At 41.5% G+C, this 18,973-nt stretch overlaps 1 protein-coding gene across 23 annotated transcripts in view; it reads left to right on the top strand.

Annotated features, from left to right (window-relative positions):
- The window catches only part of IKZF2 (IKAROS family zinc finger 2), a 116,202-nt gene that overhangs the window by 62,571 nt on the left and 34,658 nt on the right, over positions 1-18,973 (top strand). For all 23 annotated transcript variants that reach the window (XM_066999156.1, XM_066999152.1, XM_066999157.1 and 20 more), the window contains one exon: positions 6,485-6,652. In XM_066999156.1, coding sequence (XP_066855257.1) covers positions 6,485-6,652 — 168 coding nt within the window. The remainder of the gene's footprint in view (positions 1-6,484; positions 6,653-18,973) is intronic.

Below are 18,973 nucleotides of genomic sequence, written 5' to 3'. Positions count from 1 at the left end.
CACCTCTTATTTCTAAGAGGGGGTTGGGACCATCCTTATTGTTGTAAGATTTGGGAGTGGTAGACACCCAGAGGATAAGGGATTTGCTGTGCTGATGCAGCAGGACAGCCGCTGTGCCCCAAGCCTTGGGGAGAGGACTTGGGGTGCTGGGTATGATGCAGCAGGCACAGGTGGTAGCTCTCACCATGCTCTCCGTTTTGGCTGCCGTTGTGTTACTTTTAAGCTTTTGTGGGGTGCTAACCGCAGGAAGATCTCTGATTTTTGCTTGCTTTCCACATGCATTTCAGGACCATCAAGTCAGTGAAACTGGATTAGTTACGTGCCAATGAGGAACACCTCCAGGTTCTACTTTAACATCCATCGTGTTATAATCAAACTTATGCAACACTGGAACTCTAAATTAAAAATAATTTAAAAAAAAAAAATCGCGTAAAATTTTAAGTCACTATCAATAATGAGGAAAAACCCAGTCATACCTTTCAGTATCAAAAACCTTTTTGCCTAAAGCAGCTAACCAGGAACAAATTTAAACAAATGGTCATATTAACACCTTACGATTAACTCCCTTAAACTGACTAATTCTTCTAGTCGAAAAGTTTTATTGGCTTTAATTTGTGATTTGTAGCCTACTGCATGCTCCTACCTCTTGCAGTATGAATCGTTGGCACTGAATCAAAAATAATAGGGCCAGATTTCTTAATGTAATATTTTCTACTTAAATTCCTAAATGAATAATCTAACTTTTCTTAAAGTCTCATTTTGTACTTAGGCATAAGAAAGAAGAGCTTAGGTTTCTGAAATTTCTCTCCTCATAAGGATGTGTTTTACTTGCAGTACTTGGTAGCTGAACACTTTGGATATTTTTGCCCATTCACTTAAAGGATTTTTCTCCCTTCAGAATGCGGTCATAAATTTGTGTACAGAGGACACCTGGAAATCACCCAAGATTTCCCAAGAATTTTTCCTGAGAGATTCATCACTGCTATTTTATAATAAATTGCCCTATCTGGAAGCAGTTTTTTCCCCAACAACAACAACAAAAACTTAGTAAAATCACTGATTGCAAGTGAGGTACAGACTGTTAAGTGACTCTAAAAGAAGAGTAAGTAAGTATTTAGACAAGACAGTCCCCAGAATAACAAACACAGAAATGGAGCAAAGTCTGGTGCTCTGTATTTCACTTGGGTGAAGGCACGATGCAACTCATTGCCTGCCAGGGTGTTAGCAGTGCAACTAATTTTTCATTCGTGCTCCTGGGACAGAGCATAATCATAGCAGATGCAGCATGTGAAGAAATGTTTCCTTTTACCAGAATATGAACAAAAAAATCTACTACGGAACAGTGAAAATTATTGCTGTTAGTATTAGCAAATATTTAAATACTTTCTCATGGCAGCATGTGCATAGTAATGTTGCTTTAAGAGATTAAAAGAAAGTAAATTCCTGTCTTACAGGTACCTAAGTTATACTTTGTGTATCAAAAATACATGCCAAAAAGAAAGGACCGAGATCTTAGGTATATATTTAACTAGGACAGATGTGAAATGTAGTCCCATTGGACCTGGTTCTTATATTTATAAAGACTTTATCCTGGCTTTCATATGTATTGTGACAAGTCTTTAAAAACAGTGTTTTTTAAAAGTGTAATTAAAACATTCATAGGAAAGAGCTTGCGCACTGCTGTGAAAGTAAACAGGCCGCTCTTCTAACAAAAAAAATTGTATACTAATATGTATTAGTCTGTGAGTCACTCTATTTGATTTCAAAGGAACAGAAGTTATCAGGTGAGGGTTATGAAAATCCAAGTCTTCTTCCTTGGGAGGTCTGTGTGTTTGAAAAACACATGATCCAGGAAATTGGTGGTTCACTTTCCCACATTTTACCTTTTAAAGGTTTTAAGCTGTAGAAAGCACAACAGGACACCTCTGATGCAGGAAACAATTCATTTAAAATGGAGCTAACTTCAAATATTTTCTCTTAGGAGACTTAAAAGTTTTTTTGTGCAGATTTTGCCAACTACCTGTGATAGTCGCATTAGAAGTGTTAGAACGGTTTTGGACGCTCTTTGTCCTCGCTTCGATTTCTGTTTTGATACAGAAAATGTCACTGGTGTATTTTGCAGCCGTACGAAATTCAGAGAAGGCTAACTCATACTGAAACTTCTACGCAGCACTTCCGTGCTGAGGCGGTAAAGGAGAATCAATGTACAGGGAAGCTTCCAATTAAGCAGAAAAAGGGGTTGGTTTGCTTTTTGAAATAACATTTGACATATACATGGTAAAATATGGCAGCTATTAATAGGAAGTTAATGAGTTCATTCGCCTGGTTTCAGGTTGTATCAGCTAGAAAGCACATGTAGCTTTTGCCGTGAAGTCTCCAGCCAGGAGCCATATATTAAAGATACTTACCAAAGGACCATGTCTTACTAATAACCCCAACTCTATCTGTCCACGTCATTTTTCATCTCAGTATTTGTTTACACAACAGCAAGCCAACTTGTGTACTTTAGACACTAGTATATCTAAAGAGCAGTGATATTTCATTATAATTTTTTTCTGGAGAAGAAATAGCTATAATGGATGCATGTTAAGCAATGCACTGTGAAGTTTCATCAGTATTTTACTGTAACTTAGATGTAAGTATGTGAAATCATACCTGTTAATTAATACTTTATTTAACTACAAAATGATAAACTCCCTTGGGTTTTGTTCTGTTTTTCTTTTTAATTATCAGCACTGCTTCCTGGCACAAGCCCCTCTTCCTAAGCCTTTAGGAAAGGTAATACTTGGCAGCTCTGCCTTACCTTGCCTTGTCCATTCCTGAAGTAGCTTTAGATAATTAAATTCTCTGTGCAGGAGAAAAGGGCTTTTTAGGCATTCTTGGTTTTGTCTGACTTAAGGTCTTAAATCTGGAACTAGAAAGGAAACATCTTTTTTTCTTCGGTTAGCTGTTCTTCTCAGTGTCGCAACTTAGTCTCTTTTAATCACTAAGGTTTGAGATTTTTTTCTGCCATTTTAGCTTTAAAAGAGAAAAAAGATTTAGTAATGTAACAGTAGACTAAAAATATTTTGCACTCACGTAGTTTCCAGTGTTAAAAAGCAAAAAGCTCATTTAGTTACATTTCAGTACATGCCCTTCTTAGGAGTTCTTATTTTAATAAATCAGTACAAGTTTATAGAGTCAAAAGGCAAGTACTAGATAGCTATAAATGGTGAAACATACACCGTGCTTATAATTGTCCATAGCCTCTTGTAGTCATGCATGCAGTCCGTTCAATAGGTCTGTAGTTTCTAGTACGTCTGTGCTGCAGTCACCCCTAAGGACTGGAAAATACCTTAAACACAGTCAGGGGGTGCAAAAGAGAGAGGAAATGTATTTAGGTGAATATTTTTCATGAGTCAAGAGTTTTTAAAGTGGGCGGTGGAGCTGCCCAGACCAGCGTCAGATAGGTTATCCCATGCATCATGCAGTGCCCGTGGAGGCTTGGGGCAGTGGAATCGGAGTGACCCTACTGCACCAAGATCTCCTGCTGCACAAACCAATACCTTGGGGAGACCAGATTGCTGCTGTCTGATCCTAGACTTACAGCTCTACCTAAATCTGGTTTGATAATCCTTCATAAAGGATGTGCTTTTATTATTATTAACTGAATCTGGGAATATAGCAGAGTTAGTATCAGTGGATGTTTAGTTAGAAATATGATCAATTTTCAGCTTATGAATAAAAAAACCTTTTTACACAAGTGTAAGGGAACTGAATAAGGATGCCAGGATTTTTTTTTAATGTATTTATTTTTTATTAGGAAGTAATAATAATGCTGGAGAACTGCTTACAGATGTACTAGGAGAAAGCAGCAGGAAAAATAAGGAGCAGTCTTCATAAAGCAGTGAAGTGATGACGGTTGGTTTACTGCTTATCTGAAGTGGGCATCGGACAGGAGAGTTCTTGGAAAGGCAGCAAAATCTTATTACTCAGTTTTTACTTTTTTGGGGCACCCTTGTATTGGGTAATTGTGTCTAAGATTAACTGTACTAAATGTAAAAGCTGCTACTCGACAGCATGAATGACTGAAATTAATGGTCATCCCAGAAGCCTGCAGTTTAATCAAGGAGCAGAAAATAAGTGGTTGGCCAAAAGTACAATAAACAGATCAAAGCAGTTATTTACTCAGAATTAAGCCAATAAGGAAAATGAATTCATGCTGGTTTAAAATAGATTATTGAAGGTTATTGAAGGTAAAACGTGCTATTGTAGCAGACTGTGTATGTGGCAAGAAAGGAACAGGCTATTGGTGACTTTGTGAAGGATGTTCTTGTGTCATCTTTGCCACTGAGCTGTAGTGCAGTGGTTATTTGAATTCCTGACTGAAGGCTTTCAGCACCTCCTTCAGCTGCCTGCTTACTGGGGAATAATAATACCTGCTCTTACATGGCCTCCAAGAATATCAAAGATCAGTTGGGTAAAACACATTAACAGCATAGCTTTAAATGCAGCAGGAGGAAAAGGCAAGTCTTTAGACTTGGTAAGAAACCTGCTGCAGCCTTTAATGTTGTCATCCTGAAACTGAAGCTATCATTCCTGAGAAATGTGTCAAAGGAAGGGGTTTTGCCTGTTTTCTCAGACAGTGAAAGCAAAACAGAAAAGAAGAAGAAAAAACACGTTTGTCTACTGCAATCTCTTTACATATCTATGTTATGGACATCTTAAATGATATAACAGAAGATAATGGCTAATCAGATCCTTTAAGTGTATTGTGGGAGTTTAAAAGGGAAACCACAAACTCTTTATCAATTCCAATGAGCTCGTGTTCAGTATATTGGAAGAAAAGCTTTATGCTGAGATTTTTTTAAATTATTATTATTACTCCATAATATTCTTGGCAAGAATGTAGGAACCTTAGTATTTTCTGCAGTGCGTCTGCAGTGGTTTCAGGTGTAGTTTCTAGCTCGCACACATGAAATGAAGTTGCAGAGGGTTGGTATGTATGTGGCACACCTACCTCTGGTGCACTCCTTGCAGGACCACACCACTGCGGTGGTTTAAACCACTGCAAAGAATTGCTAGAGGACATCTCTAAGAGCTCTCTTCATCCTTCTGTTTCCATTTGAATCAAAAGGCAGATGCTGGAGTTTACACTAGACACGTGAACTACTTTGATAAAAACATAGCATTATTTTTGTACAGCAAGGGAGTAACCATTTTAAGGCAATTGAAAAAAGGTTTGGAGAGATGCGACAGGTCACAGAGCATGTTTATTTTTCATGAGAACTGTGCTTCAGGCCGGTGAATTCAACCTCAAAGTCCCACCAGGATTTGACCGAGGCTCCATAATAAGTGATGTACTGAAAAAAATGAATGAAAAAATGGATTTCTGCTTACATCTGAAATCTGATGTTCAAGACCTTGTTGAACTGGGGCCCTGGTTGGTGAAGTGATTTCAGCATTGAAAGCCTAGCTTCAGTAAAGCACTTGGGCAAATAGCAAACGTGAGTATATACTTGGGCCCTGTTGATTTGCACTGCACCCAGTGAGATATAAGTAGGTGATTACAGCTGACTGGGGGCCTAAGGGTCTGAGACAGACCCGAGTGGCCTCAGCAAACATTGACATAGAGTATGATTTTAATAATACTTTACAAAACCTGTGTCAGCTTGTATGTTTTTTCCTCTTTAAATTAAGAAATAAAAATAAAAAATGGATGCTCATGGACCCAATCCCCACTGTCAAGGGCAAATATGAATGATTAACATCAACTTAATCTGTGTGTGTGTGTGTGTGTGTGTGAATGTTTGGGGAGAAGGGAGCAGGTAAGGGGTAGAGTTTCTGTTAAAACTACTAATTTTTTTTTCACCTAGCAAGTCTTTTCCATTAGTTTTACTTCAGACACTAGTTTGCTTATTTCTCAGTTTAATGGTGTGAGATTTTTTTGTTTGCTACTTCCCAAAGCTTGTGGGCCTGATCCTCACTTGCATTAATTCTCCTCATGCTACTCCAGCAAGGGAAAACAGCCTTTAAGAGGGGATGTCAATTTAACTGTAATGCAAGCGAAAGATTTGGTTTGAAGCAAAGACCTTAATATCTGTCCAGGTCAAATTGTCATGATGAGTTCTAAATACTCATCTAGATCAGACCGATACTAAAAATAAGGGGAAAACCATAGCGATAAACACCACAAAACCCCAGTCATGGGTCTAAATTTTGAGCAGAGCTCATCATTTACGAAGGATGAAACTTCTGAGGTGGAGAACTTGAGGAAAATCAGGCTCTGCAGCACTTCGAGTGCTGCAGCATTACGGGGAGAGCCCCGAGACAGTGCTGGAGGCTCTGCCCGTTGTAGGGCCGCAAGATGGTGGTGGCGGGAGTCAAGGTGGTGGTGGAGGGAGCAGGCCTGGGTGAGGAGGCGCTGTTACACAGGGTGAGGTGACGGGCTCCCTGCACTTGTAGCGTTTCTTGACAGCTTTCTCCTTTCCATTTTCCCTTCCAGGTGAACGCCCCTTCCACTGTAACCAATGTGGAGCTTCTTTTACCCAGAAGGGGAACCTGCTGAGGCACATCAAGTTACACTCTGGGGAGAAACCGTTCAAATGTCCCTTCTGCAGCTATGCCTGCCGACGGAGGGACGCCCTCACAGGACACCTCAGGACGCACTCTGGTGAGCCCACCGTGTCGTTTCTATCCTGTTGTTTCCTTTCTCCTTACTGTTGAAGGTTGTGAAAATAACTGTATGTTCCTGGTGGCTCTGTACCTGCCTCTTCAGAGAGCATAGCTCTGAACCTTGGAAAAGCCTCGATGTGAATCAGTGAAGTTGTGGTTCGGCCACACCTCTCCTTTTGTGTAACTGAGCTCCTCTGCTGATGCTATCGCATTTCCCTTTGAACGTCTCCTTGGGTGTATCCAGACTTGGCTGGCAGATTGTTCTGACACTCCGGGCCCCAAAGTGGCTGTGAAATTCCAAAGATCGCTGAGAGTGGATTTGTGCTTTTGGAAGTCTGCTCTGCAGTTCGTACCCATTTCTTCATCTAATAAATGCCATATGCTGGTAGAGTTCATACTTGTTCATCTTTCAAAATCCTCCTAATTGCATTTTTAGTTCGGTTATTTCTCGCTGTGAAGTCCTAATTCGTGGCAGGCACAGCACTTACCCTAGAGCAGAAGGTGGGGAAGAGAGACTGGGTTTTCCTTGCCATGAGTCTCCTTGGTATAGTTTTTTGATGGGATCTAAAAAAATACCTGTCACATAATTGCATGTTAGTAAAGACATTGGTAGCCTGCATGGTCAGGATTGGGGGTGTTTCTGGTCTCTGTATGCTACCCCAAGGTGGGCTGCATTCTGCCTGCTTACTCATTTGTGTAGGACTCTTGAAAGATCTTAGCTTGCTGTGTTTCTTTCTTTCCTAGGATGTTCAACTTTTATGTCCAGACCATTAATAGGGGACTATGTTTTTCATTGTTGAATGAGCAGAGATAATTGGGCTGGTTAGAAGTGACAGGATTACAGATGAACTTTTTTTTAAGGTGTTAGCAAATGTGTGACTACTGAAACACGGTGGTTGAAGTGCAGCTGCAGGCAGAAACTGCATGTGAAAATGTCATTGTGGAGCTTCCTGACTCTTCATACACATTTCTTCTAAGGGTCAGCCTCACTTCAGCGGAGCTTTCTGTTTTACGAGCATTAAATTGGTTTTAGGATCCAGAGTTGTCTTTACATTTCTGAGAATCATAAAGGATAAGCTAGTAACTTTCTCCAGGTAGACTTCTTCTCCAGGTAGACTTCAGAGTATGCAGGAGGCTGCATTACTGCAAGCATCCTTCTGACAGAAAACATGAATGTGAGTGCAAACGTGGGACTAGGCTGAAGGAGCATTGCCTGAGAGCTGTCAGCTGAGAGGATTTGATCTGAAAGTTAGAAGGGAAGACGTCTCTGTGGAACAGTGAGTTGTAATTTTCGCACATCTGACCATAACTGTAGTTTCAACTTGAAATTTAGTAAAAAAGAGAACACGATAAAAATATTCACAATTAAATTAAAAAGGGAATCGTGACATAAAATAACCCACATTACAAAACATGAACGTTGTGGTTGAGGATTGTTTTCATATTATGAATATAGATTTTTTGTTACCTAGATACAGCCATTGATAGCAATTTTTCACTCTTCCTGTGTGAAAAGTGCATGGCTGATCTTTCTGCTTTTTGCATGAGGATGAAACACAGTTAAGGTGTGGGATTTTCAGAAGGCATCTAAGCTGCTTTGTCATACAAGTCCCCCTGGAGCTCCTTCCCTAACTGATGTAGCTGTGCTGATTTGTTGATTTTGTTTTATTTCAATGGAGAGAGAGTCATCGCTCTAAGTTATAACTGTTTTGACCAGAAGCCCAGGAGGATTTCAGCTCCCACAGTACTCTCCAAGACAATTCTTAGTGTATCACTCGTAGATGAAGAGTTTAAAAACCTGGGATATTACCCCCAAACCTACAGCCACCTATACAAAGGTGAAACACCAGGCCAACGTGAGCATGGACGTTAAGGTGTCTGTCCATCCCTGACACGTAGGTTGGTTGGTTTTATGTCCGCATCTGTGAACCTGCTTCATGGAGATGTATAGATGTTCCCTAGGGTTTTATACTATTTTCTATCAGTGTACTATGCAAGTACTTTCTGCTTTAATAAAACACACATCAGAGTCTGGCAGGTAAATCTTGAAGACCAGAGCAAAACATAGTAAACTTCATTGAATATGTACATCTGCTATTTCTGACCAGAAAAGAGGGTATCAGGTAGAAAAACTATTAAAAGGGTGAGAACTGTTTTGAAATATGAGACTTCAGTCCAGTTTTAATCTGGTACATTTATGTCTGAATTGAGGTGAGTCTGAATATGTTTTTATATTTATAAAAGGAAAGCTCTTTAGATCAGATACTTAGCTAATATAGATTGTAATTACATCTCCTAAGCAAGGCAAGTAGCGTTATTTTGCACTAGCTGAGAATCTGGCACATGATTACATAAATGCAAGACTAATTTAATTTTTTGTTGTATGTCCCTTTCCACTTTGAGAGTGCTATTAATAATAATAAAAAAAAAAATCAAGAATGTTTTAAACTGCTCATTCTTTATGTAAGGTAGAATATACAAGAAAGGAATTGAAGAATTTTTTTTGTCTTTTTTTCTGCCAGCTAGTTTGATCTGTGAATTTGAAAGCACTTTGTTTGTGTCACCACTTAGTCAGTTACACTCTCTCAGTACTGCCAGTTAGTCAATTTTTCCTGTGCTTAGTGCAGAGTTTTCATACAGTGAGACAGGGAAGGTGAAAAACTAAGGAAATGTAATTGTGGAGAGAAATTAGCGGAAACATCTTGGAGAGATTTGAAATAGCTGAAACTACTATTAGCTTAAGGAAAAAAATAATTTGACAGCTTTTTCTTTTTTTGCTATAGAGGGATTTTTTGCTCATGCCGTTTAATACTATTTCCTACTTATTTCGGGTGTTTCTAAGCATCATAATCCACATTTTGCCTACCTTTGTCATACAGAATAGTATCTTTCTATGTAAGTGTTCCCAGGATGAGTGGTTAGCAAAATATTACTTTGCATCTGTAATGCTGCTGCTGTTTAACCCTAAATAATTAAGGACTTATCTTGCAGTTATTTACTCCTGCGATTATTTACCTTTTACTGACATATGCAGTTCTGATGAACTTTGTGTCTATATTTTCCTCCCACATGCAGCTTCTTTGATTTCAGCAATATAATGATGCCTTCAGGACGTCAGCGGGATAATGCCTGGGGAGAGATTCATGCAGAGAATTACACTAAGAGTGGGCTTGAGCCTGGAGGTACTGACAGGAATTTCAGATGTTGTTTTCAGAATTAACTCTGTAGCTCCACAACACAGATGATATTGGAGAGGTGCCTGAGTGGGCTTCCAGGACGTGAGTCTAAGGACAGGCTGTAGAGGGCAGGGGCAAAAGCTGATAGCCCCTTTGTGCAGGGTTTGTGTCACCAGACAGCAGGCATTGGCTTCACCTTGCCTCACGTCTGCTCTTTTAGATAAAAATATCCAGGCAAAGCCACTATCCTGATGGAAGTCACAAAATACCTGCCATCTCACCCTGAGACGTGCCCATACCCTCCATCATCTCTAGAACTGCACAACTGAACAAAGGCAGATAGAACACAAATGAGACAAATTCTGCTGTAGGCAGCTAAAGAACAAAATACAAATTTTAAGGAGGACAGTTGTTCTGACAGATAGATCTGATGGTTAAAGCACCTAGGTGTTGACCTCTGTGCTTTGAAAGATGTGACGTGCAACCTGATGCTCCTTTATCCTGAAAAGCCAGGCATCCTCAAGAGGCCACGTACAATTATCAATTACATTTTGACGTGAATTTCTCATGTCTAAAATGGAGCCAAGTCAGCCTTTCCCTCCTAATGCTATTGTAAACAGAGACGCTTTGATAGTTATGAAAAAAGTCAAGGCTGCAATGATGAGCAATCCAGAAAAGCCCATCGAAAACAGTGCATTAGTTTTCAGAGCAGGGCTTAGGCAGTAAGCAGTAAATGAAGGATAGGATCACTTGCTAAGGGGAAAACAAAACACGAAATAGGTTTTCATTAAGTGGGATGCATCCATCCATCCTTTGCAATAAGCAAGGGTGGTCCTGTGCACAAATTATTTTGTGTTTTTTTGTAATTAAAAGACTGTGTCTCATCATGCATACGCAGACAGGCCAAATGAAGCCTTCTCAGGCATCCTTAATTCTGGAACTTCCTGATTTTTCTGTCTTTATCTTGGCAACCTCAATCACATTCCCTTACTGTGGGAGTAAGTGTTATTCATATATGAAAGCAGTTTTACTGTTTATTTTTTCCTAAAAACTGGGTAGTCAAATCATTATTTTTTTCCTGTCACAAAAGCTTTTCCTCACAATACATTTTAAAATTTTCTTCCAAGCTACTTCTTCTCTGTCTAGAAAATGATTTTTCCTTTTTCTGCTTTTAACAAATATTTGCTTTTTCTTCCCTCTCTTCTTCCTGCATTGCTGCTGCACTTTGTTACTGCCCAGCTCCTCAATAGCACTGAACTAATGGTATCACTTTATTTGCAAAAGAAAAGCAGTGAAGCATTTGTTTTGAAAAGCAAAGCTTAGGCAAAATCTCCCAAAAGCACAATCTTAGAAAACTATGTACAGTGCACAAGACGTGCCTAATTAAAAAGGTAAATGCCCTGTATATGGAAAGGTAATTGAGTAACTCTTTTTACATTTCTTGTTTTGCAGTTCTCATCTATAAGGGCTTTCTTCTCAGCTCCTTGTGTTGTAGCGAGCCATGTGAGGTGTCCTGTATGCCTGCAATTGCATGGCTTGTGTCAGCAGAACCTTTTCTTAAGGGATTGGAGCACTGATATTCATGCATGTGGCTGCTTAGAGGCAGAAGGAACCTGGTTCTTAATTATTATGAAGCGCCTGACCCAATAGGTGTTTGAGAGCGACATCCCACCTGTGCGTGTTTCAGTCCAGCTAAAGAATTGGATGAACAGGCCCAGTGCTGAAAAACTGTTGTGCTTGAGGCACTGCCTGGCAAAAGCCAGTGAAAATTACTGAAAGAATGGCAAAGGTGGCTATTGAGAATTGTAAAATTCTATGTTTAAAATTGCTTTTTTCATCTTAAAAAGACTTGTATCACTGTTAACACCTCCGCTCTCAAAAGACCCAGGTAAAGTCAGTATCTATTCTGTAACCATATTTTTGATGATGAGAACATCATAATTACAACAGTCTTGGGACCTGAAATTCTCATTATACTCGGAGCTGGACTGACTCAAGCACATCATGAATGGGGAAAAAATTTAAATGTGATCAAGAAGGATACTATCTGAAAAATGAAACAAGTATGTGAAGGGGTGGAGGCGATATTTTGCATACAAATCCCAGTTGTGCAAATAGGCTAGCAAACAGCATCTTTGCTTAGATGTGATGAGCCAGTGGGCATTTATTCTGTTGATCCAGTACTTAGAGCTCTATTTAATCAGGCAGAGCTGCTCTTCCTTTCAGGTTTTCTTACACTGCTTCAGTTAAACTCGGTGGAATTAATCTCGTCACAAAATCATTTCGTTATTTTCTTATCAGACTCCATGTTCTAAACTGCTATTAGCATGTGCACAATACTGAAGCAGCTCTGCTTTCTCATTAAAGCCTCCAGTACCTAGAGGCCTTCAGTCTGTGTTGTAGTCTCTGAAGTCTTTAGTATTCTCCTTTCCATGTTGTTTATATGTGCAACACTGGAAAGTGAGAAGATCAAAATATATACAAGGGTAGGAGATTGGTATGCAAGGTCTTTCATACCCTAGGCACCCTCCTTTGAAGCTTAATCTTCTGCAGAAGCAACTTGTATCCCATGCTTCACTAAATCTGAGGCTGATCCTTGAAGTGGGGAGGTCATTTTCACCTCCGGAGCACTACTTGTACCAGTATCAGTATAAGCTATATGAAAAGATCATCTTTTATGAGCTCAGAATTATCTTAGTGTAGAAGCTTGGTTATGGTAAGCCTTTTCTACAGTGTAATTATCAATGAGAAACTCTCTTTGATTTCAAGATGCTGTAAGACCATGCTCTTTCCAGAAAAAGTACGTTTGGACTTTGTGTTCAGGAGGAACTACTAAAAAGATAAGGTTCCACCCAAAGCAAGAAACGTTCACTTTTTGCTAGTCAGACCTTTAAAAGTCTTGAAATTCCATAAAGATTCCCTCTTATCTGCAACAGTTATGAATCAATCTTTGGCTGTTCAACCCAAGAGACCTGTTTCCTGCAGATAAGACAGAAATAGGAGAAGTGGTCATGGCAAGCAAAGGTGAACGTGCTGTATACCAGCATTATGAATCTCTCTTAGCAGTGGGTATCAGCTTTTCTCCCCCCCTTTTTTTTTCTCCCCAGGGTGTGCAATTGAGCTGACAGGGGAACAGATGCTGTACAGCTCCCTGCTTCTTCCGTCTGTAAGCAGGGGATGCCCTGTTCCTGTAGCGCTTCAGGGCTGCTTGTAAATTGACTGGATAAAGAAAGGCTCACCCCCCTACTAGTGATGAGACACACCAGTACCATGGGGATATTCTCTTTCCACGTGTCAGTTCACAGTAAGATTACTAGATGCTAAGATTTATTGTGTCTGTGAGACGAGTCTTGTGCCTCCTGGTATATCTTGGTGGAGCATGGCCGTGCTAGGTCTCTGCCACCTGCAGGTTTCCCAGCAAGCCCTCCCTTTTTCAGCAGAAAGAAGCAGGGAGAGAAGGTCTGGAGAGAAGTTCCCCTGTCTCCTCCTGTCACTGATCAAGTTTCCTCTCCTTAATGAGCCAGGGTTGCAGAGTTGTACATGTGGTGTCAGGACCTGTAAGTCTCTGGACCCTTAGCAAGGAAGAGTTTACTGTGAAGGTACGATGTCCTGCACCCCAAATTGGAGAAGAAAATGGAGTATTAATGTCCCCAGAGTTTCAGGTTCACCATGACGGAAATTTCCTAGGGCAGATTTCTGTTCTGTGGTGTGACAGGATGCTCACAAGGAGGGGGACTGCGTGTCCTTTGCCCTTTTTTTCAGACTTCCTGAACCTTCTGTCAGTGTAGTCAGAAGGTTGGACAGCACCACAGTATTTGGGGGTATCAAGGTCCTTGTTTAGACATCTTCAGCACAGTGTAAGATTCACATGGCATCATCCCTCATTAATTTCAATTTGTTCCTTCTTCATGTGTAGCACCAGTGCCAAGACGCAAGTGTGTGTTTGGTACAGGACTGCTGATGTCCAGTTTTCTGCCTGTTTTCTGTCTCCCCTCTGTGCTAGCAGTTCACATCCTTCTGGTGGGACGGGCCAGCTTTTGTGTGCGCTGGAGAGAAAATGGACGCTTCTCCACTGCTGAGTGATGCCAGTCTTTATATCAGTCATCTTGCTTTGCAGCAGCAAATGTGATGGTGACTTTCTCTTTCCTCTGGGCCTTGATTGTGCCACGACATTGTATGTGGGATTTCACTAGCACCAAAAAGGCAGATGAACATGATAAGGCTTCTGATTATAGAGCAGCAGTGCTAAGCAGCACGCCTAACCTGTTCTTTAAACATCCAGGGAGGCTGTGTTTCTGTTGCCTCCCTAGGGAGACAATTCCACTTCCCATCTGCTTTTTATAGCTATGACTCTCATCCTTATACTTAACCTAAACTATCCTTTCTTCTGCTGCAGATTATTGCTCTTACTAACACCGTCTTCTGTGACTGAGTAATTCCTGTACTCAGTTTATACTGTGACAGCATTTATAGTCTACAGTCATCTGTCCAGTATTGATTCTGTTCTAGACTGTCTTTATTTTTCTAATCCTCTCATCTTTTTTTATTACTAATTTTGATTATTTTTTTTGCTACTCATTTGTGAGGGACCTAAATTGTGAAGTCATTTTCCTCTTGGGGAAACAAAGACGAGTACAAATGCAGACCCCTTAACCTCATCTCTGCCTCAGCTGCCTATCAGTGAAATCAAAATAAGAGAACTTCTCAACCTTGTCGTGATGGGGAGAGGGCAGGATGCACGAGCGATTGCAAGGCTCAGGCATATTGCTGCAATGAAGGTCATGTAAGTACATAGCAGAGTACTCCAGCGCTGCTGGCGCCCCTGCTGCATAGCATTGCGTATTATCTCCTTAGTTTTACGTATCCTTTGTTCAATAGTGAAATGAGATAATTACAAAGTGGAAGGAATAATAACTTTGTATTGTTACCGTAACCACTGAGGTATTATACCCTGATACCTGCGTGATTATCTTAGACACAATAGTAAGGTGATTATTAATAATACTAAAGGACTTACTACTTAGCCTGCAATTTTTGCGTCTTGTTTCCTTTATGAACCCTATCTATTTCATCAGCCCAAAGCCTGTGTGAAGTGGGTATGTGTTGTTGCCTCTCTTTTCAATGATGGGAAAAAGAAATAGGAAAAAGCCCTAGGAGACCCAATTTGCAAAATCAGGTATCTAAGCACTGAGGTAGCTTAATTTAGATTACTTGTCTTTCTGTACCAGCACTGCTATGGACAGGCTGTCAGGTGAGGGTCTAATAGCTGAGATGTTTAAAGATAGGTAGTCCCTTAGTTCCTCTAAGCTCAACCTACAGAGGCCTCTTTTGGACCTTGTTTTCCCTGTCAGCAGGGATTATTACACAAATTCTATATTTGTAGGCTCAGATTGGCGTCTGGATACCAAACTGGAATTGAAGGTACAGCCGTAAATGCAGGCATTGCACAGCCAGCCTCCAGACCTCCTCTGGGAGCTGGGTGTCTCACGGCACTGTAATACCCATGAGGGACGTGGTGCAGTGAATCAGGAGTCCCCCTGCTTCAGAAGCAGCCTTCTGAGGTAGCTGCAGTTGTTTTTGCAGAACAAGAGGACCAAGGGGGTGACAGAGCTTTCTCGTGCACTTGAGATGAGAACACGGTTTTTGACTTGATGAAGCCACATCGCAGCAAAACCAAGACCAACCGCTTCTTGCACGTACTCTGTTTGAGCAGCAAAATACCACAGCAGCTCTAAGGAGAAAAAACCTATTTTTCTTTCCCCTGAGAAAACTATTTTCAGGGGTGAGAAGCTTTTGCATTTTGCCTCTGATGAAAGGAAATGCAGCATTTGGAGCTGGCCTTTGTCAGTTCTCAAAGGAGCTTGTGAAACCCTTCAGCTTAAGAAAGTTGGAGCTTGGAATCACGGACTGGTTTGAGGCCATCTTTCATTGCTATCTCAGTTTTTTTACGGGGCAATGTAAAATGGAGAACTGCCACCGACATTTAGAAAATATATGAGTGCTTTAAGGTGTAAAAGAGGTATTTTTGCCATCTGGAAAGGAGGCCAAGAGAAACTAAAGGAAAAAAAAAAAAACACGTGGTTAACACCGTGCCACAGCAGAGCTGCAGAGAGCTGCTACTGCTGTATTCTTCTGAGCTCTCAGCAACCTGTAATTATGAATTGGCTTACAGCTAAGATATTGATGGATATCACTCAAGAAGGAAAATGAGAATGTCTACTTTTTTTATAGTGAACCTGTACTGAACTCTGTGTGACTCTCCTCCTATTTATAACCCTGTATGAAGTTCAAGGAAACTTGTCCTGGAGGTTTCCCATGAGAGGGAACTGTGTTTTTACCTGACTAAAGCTCTCTGGATATTTTCCCATTTTTTATTTGATCTAAGTGTGAACTTTCTCCACCCTCCGCCCCTCCTTCTTTGCTGGAGTAGTTAGCGAGGTTGATTACAGCGAGGATTACACAAGAGATGCCAGTTGCACACATGTTTTGCATAACTGTGCTGTGTTGATTTCAGACAGGGTGCCCCAAGTTCCCTCCTTGCTTTGCAACAGAGAGACAAGATCTCTATCTTCATTCCTGAAGCTGGAGAAATGCTGCTGAGGCCCTGCCTATTGAAACTTTGACAAAGAGCACCTGGCTGGGACACTCCCCGACCGCACAGTTATCTGTACCCTCACAAGCTCTTGCTTTTGGAAAAGCCTCTGCTTCAATGTTGTTCCTTCTGTTCGTATTAAATCTGCAAGAGCAGCTGTACCTCTGTGAGCAGTTGGTGGGGCAGTGTTATCTGGGAGGATTTTTGGTGTCAGGCCACAGAGTTCCTCAGGATGCTGCTGTCCCAAGACTCCTCGTGCCCGGGGAGCCGGCTGGTCAGTTTGAAGGCCGGGGCAGTGTGCTCCTCACAGGCGTCCCTTCCCTCCCTTCTGCTGTGACAGGCCGGCCTGGATGCCCCCACGTGCTCTGAAGGAGCTGAGGGCCTGTGGTGAGGATCCTGGCCGGGGATCTAAGACAAGCTCAGTGCCTAGTGCTGGTTTTGGGGCCAGTTCACCTCAGCCCTCATTTGTAAATTCCCTGATATGCTTGTTTTCAGTCAAATTTAGGGTCTGCCTGTGCCTTCTGACAGCCCTTAGACACATGGGACAGAGCTGCTCCCACAGGTGGGCAAAGCCCGGGCTGTTTAAGGGCTAGAAAATAAACCACGTATCAAGGACCTGCTGCTGAGAAGTGACGATGAGATTTTTGTGTGGAAAAGCGACACAGGCCACAGACTGTCTCTCACTTGGATACCCTTCATCTGCATGCGCTTTGCTCGTCTCCTTGGAGACAGTGGCTCGTCTGAGAGCAGCTCGCCTTGGCGAGGAGAGGCCTGGCGTCTCAGGTCTGGAGGGCGAAGCTGTGCTGCTGAGCTCTCCAGCAGCCGTACAGGCATCATTTGGTAACGGTGTAAGCGGTTCTGTGTGAGGTTATCGAGTGAGCATCTGTCCCCAGTACCCCTCTGGGGACACGGCGCGAATCCCTGGTATGAAAGATGGGTTTGGAGAGCCTTGAGGAGAGTCCAGCAACCTCCGTCCCTCAGCAACCAGAAGTGTTTGTGAAATTGCTCCCTTCCCTTTTCCTTCTTCCAAAGAGCTGAGTCAGCTGGACTGGCACGTCTGGAACTCGGTGGCACTGCGAGCGGGCGGCCTGCCAGCTGCATTACACACCGCATCCACAGGAACACGTCACTCCCCCCCCTTCTCTCTCTTTTTTTTTTCCTTTGTAATCTCCACCCTCTCCCTTTTTTATTTTTCCTTGTTGATCCGTGTAGGTGAGTCAGAGAAACCTGCTCATCCACAACCTGTTCCTTCTTGCCAAATCCTGGAGCAGCACTCCCAGTTCTTGTTAGGTGTCAGGAATAGGTTATGAAAACAAAAGCTGATATAGGCAGTGTGCTGGGTATAGAGCACATACTGTAAATGAAAATTAAATGCACAGTAAATGTGCCACTTAATGTGTTCCTAATAGAGTGATGTCTTTTGTAGGAGGCACTTTATTCCGTGATTCATTTATAAGATTAGTTTTCTTCCTATAAAACACCAGGATGGAACGGGGAAATGATTTGAGGTATAAGTAAGAGCACATTTAGGGAGAAAGGCATCTCAGCTGCACTGGATTTTAAAACAACAGGAGAGTGGAAAATTCCAGTAGGAAAATAGGTTGTACACAAATGTGCTTTTGAAAGAAATGACAGTGCTTAGATATCAATTATAGCTGTAGTAATCTGAAGAAACTCCACTGATATTGGCAGAATTCCTCAGAGTGTATATTATTGATGTGTTTATAACCCCAGGAATTAAAAAAAAAAAAAGATGAATCTGGATCCTCCAGGTCACAGAGGCTTACAAATGAGGAGAGTGCAAGGTGCTAAATTGCCCTTTTTATTCACCTGAAGACACTTATTTCATGAGTGGGGAGGAAGGGAGAAAACATGCAAGCTAACCTTTCCCTTTGGTCAACTGACTCCTGGAGGTGGAAGCTGAAGGAAAACAGTGTTGTATCTGACTTGGGGGGAACTGCAGGTGTCGGTAACGCTGTAGAGTCAGATCTGTATCAATATCCATAGCTACGTTACCACTGAGCAGCACCAAAGGATGGATTTTTGGCATGTTTCGTTGGAATGAAGCTGCTCAAATTCAAATAGATCATCCACCAGAAAAAGTGCTTTGTTTGACTTTTATGTGCCGCAGTAAAATGTCCACGGTAGCTATATTGTGAAAAATGTATCCATTATGTTCATGTCATTAGTCTTCTGCAAACGATGAGTTTGTCCCAAGGGCTAATGAGGAGCCAACTTCAAGAGACTGCAAGTGCAGATTTGGTTCAGATGCATGAGATTTCTGCCTTTATCAGCGTAAACTCCAGGATGAATTTGAGCTGGCTGGCATGCAGTTGCTGGGACAGGATTGCACAGTTGGTACAGAGACAGGAAAGGACCACTTTGTGTCAGGTAATCTGTAACAGTTAATTCTCAGAGTTCAAGCCCAAGACAAAAAGACAGGAAGGCTTACTGCCCAACCACTTTCTGCAGAGGACAAACCTAGAATACAGGCAAAAAGAGACTTGCAAAAGACATTCAAGATATCAGTGCTGCAGATGGGAATGAACCC

This window comes from Anser cygnoides, chromosome 6 (assembly GCF_040182565.1).
Source record: "Anser cygnoides isolate HZ-2024a breed goose chromosome 6, Taihu_goose_T2T_genome, whole genome shotgun sequence".
NCBI lineage: Eukaryota > Metazoa > Chordata > Aves > Anseriformes > Anatidae > Anser > Anser cygnoides.
The sequence above is the reverse complement of the archived record's forward strand: the minus strand, read 5'-3'. Positions and strand labels throughout refer to the sequence as shown.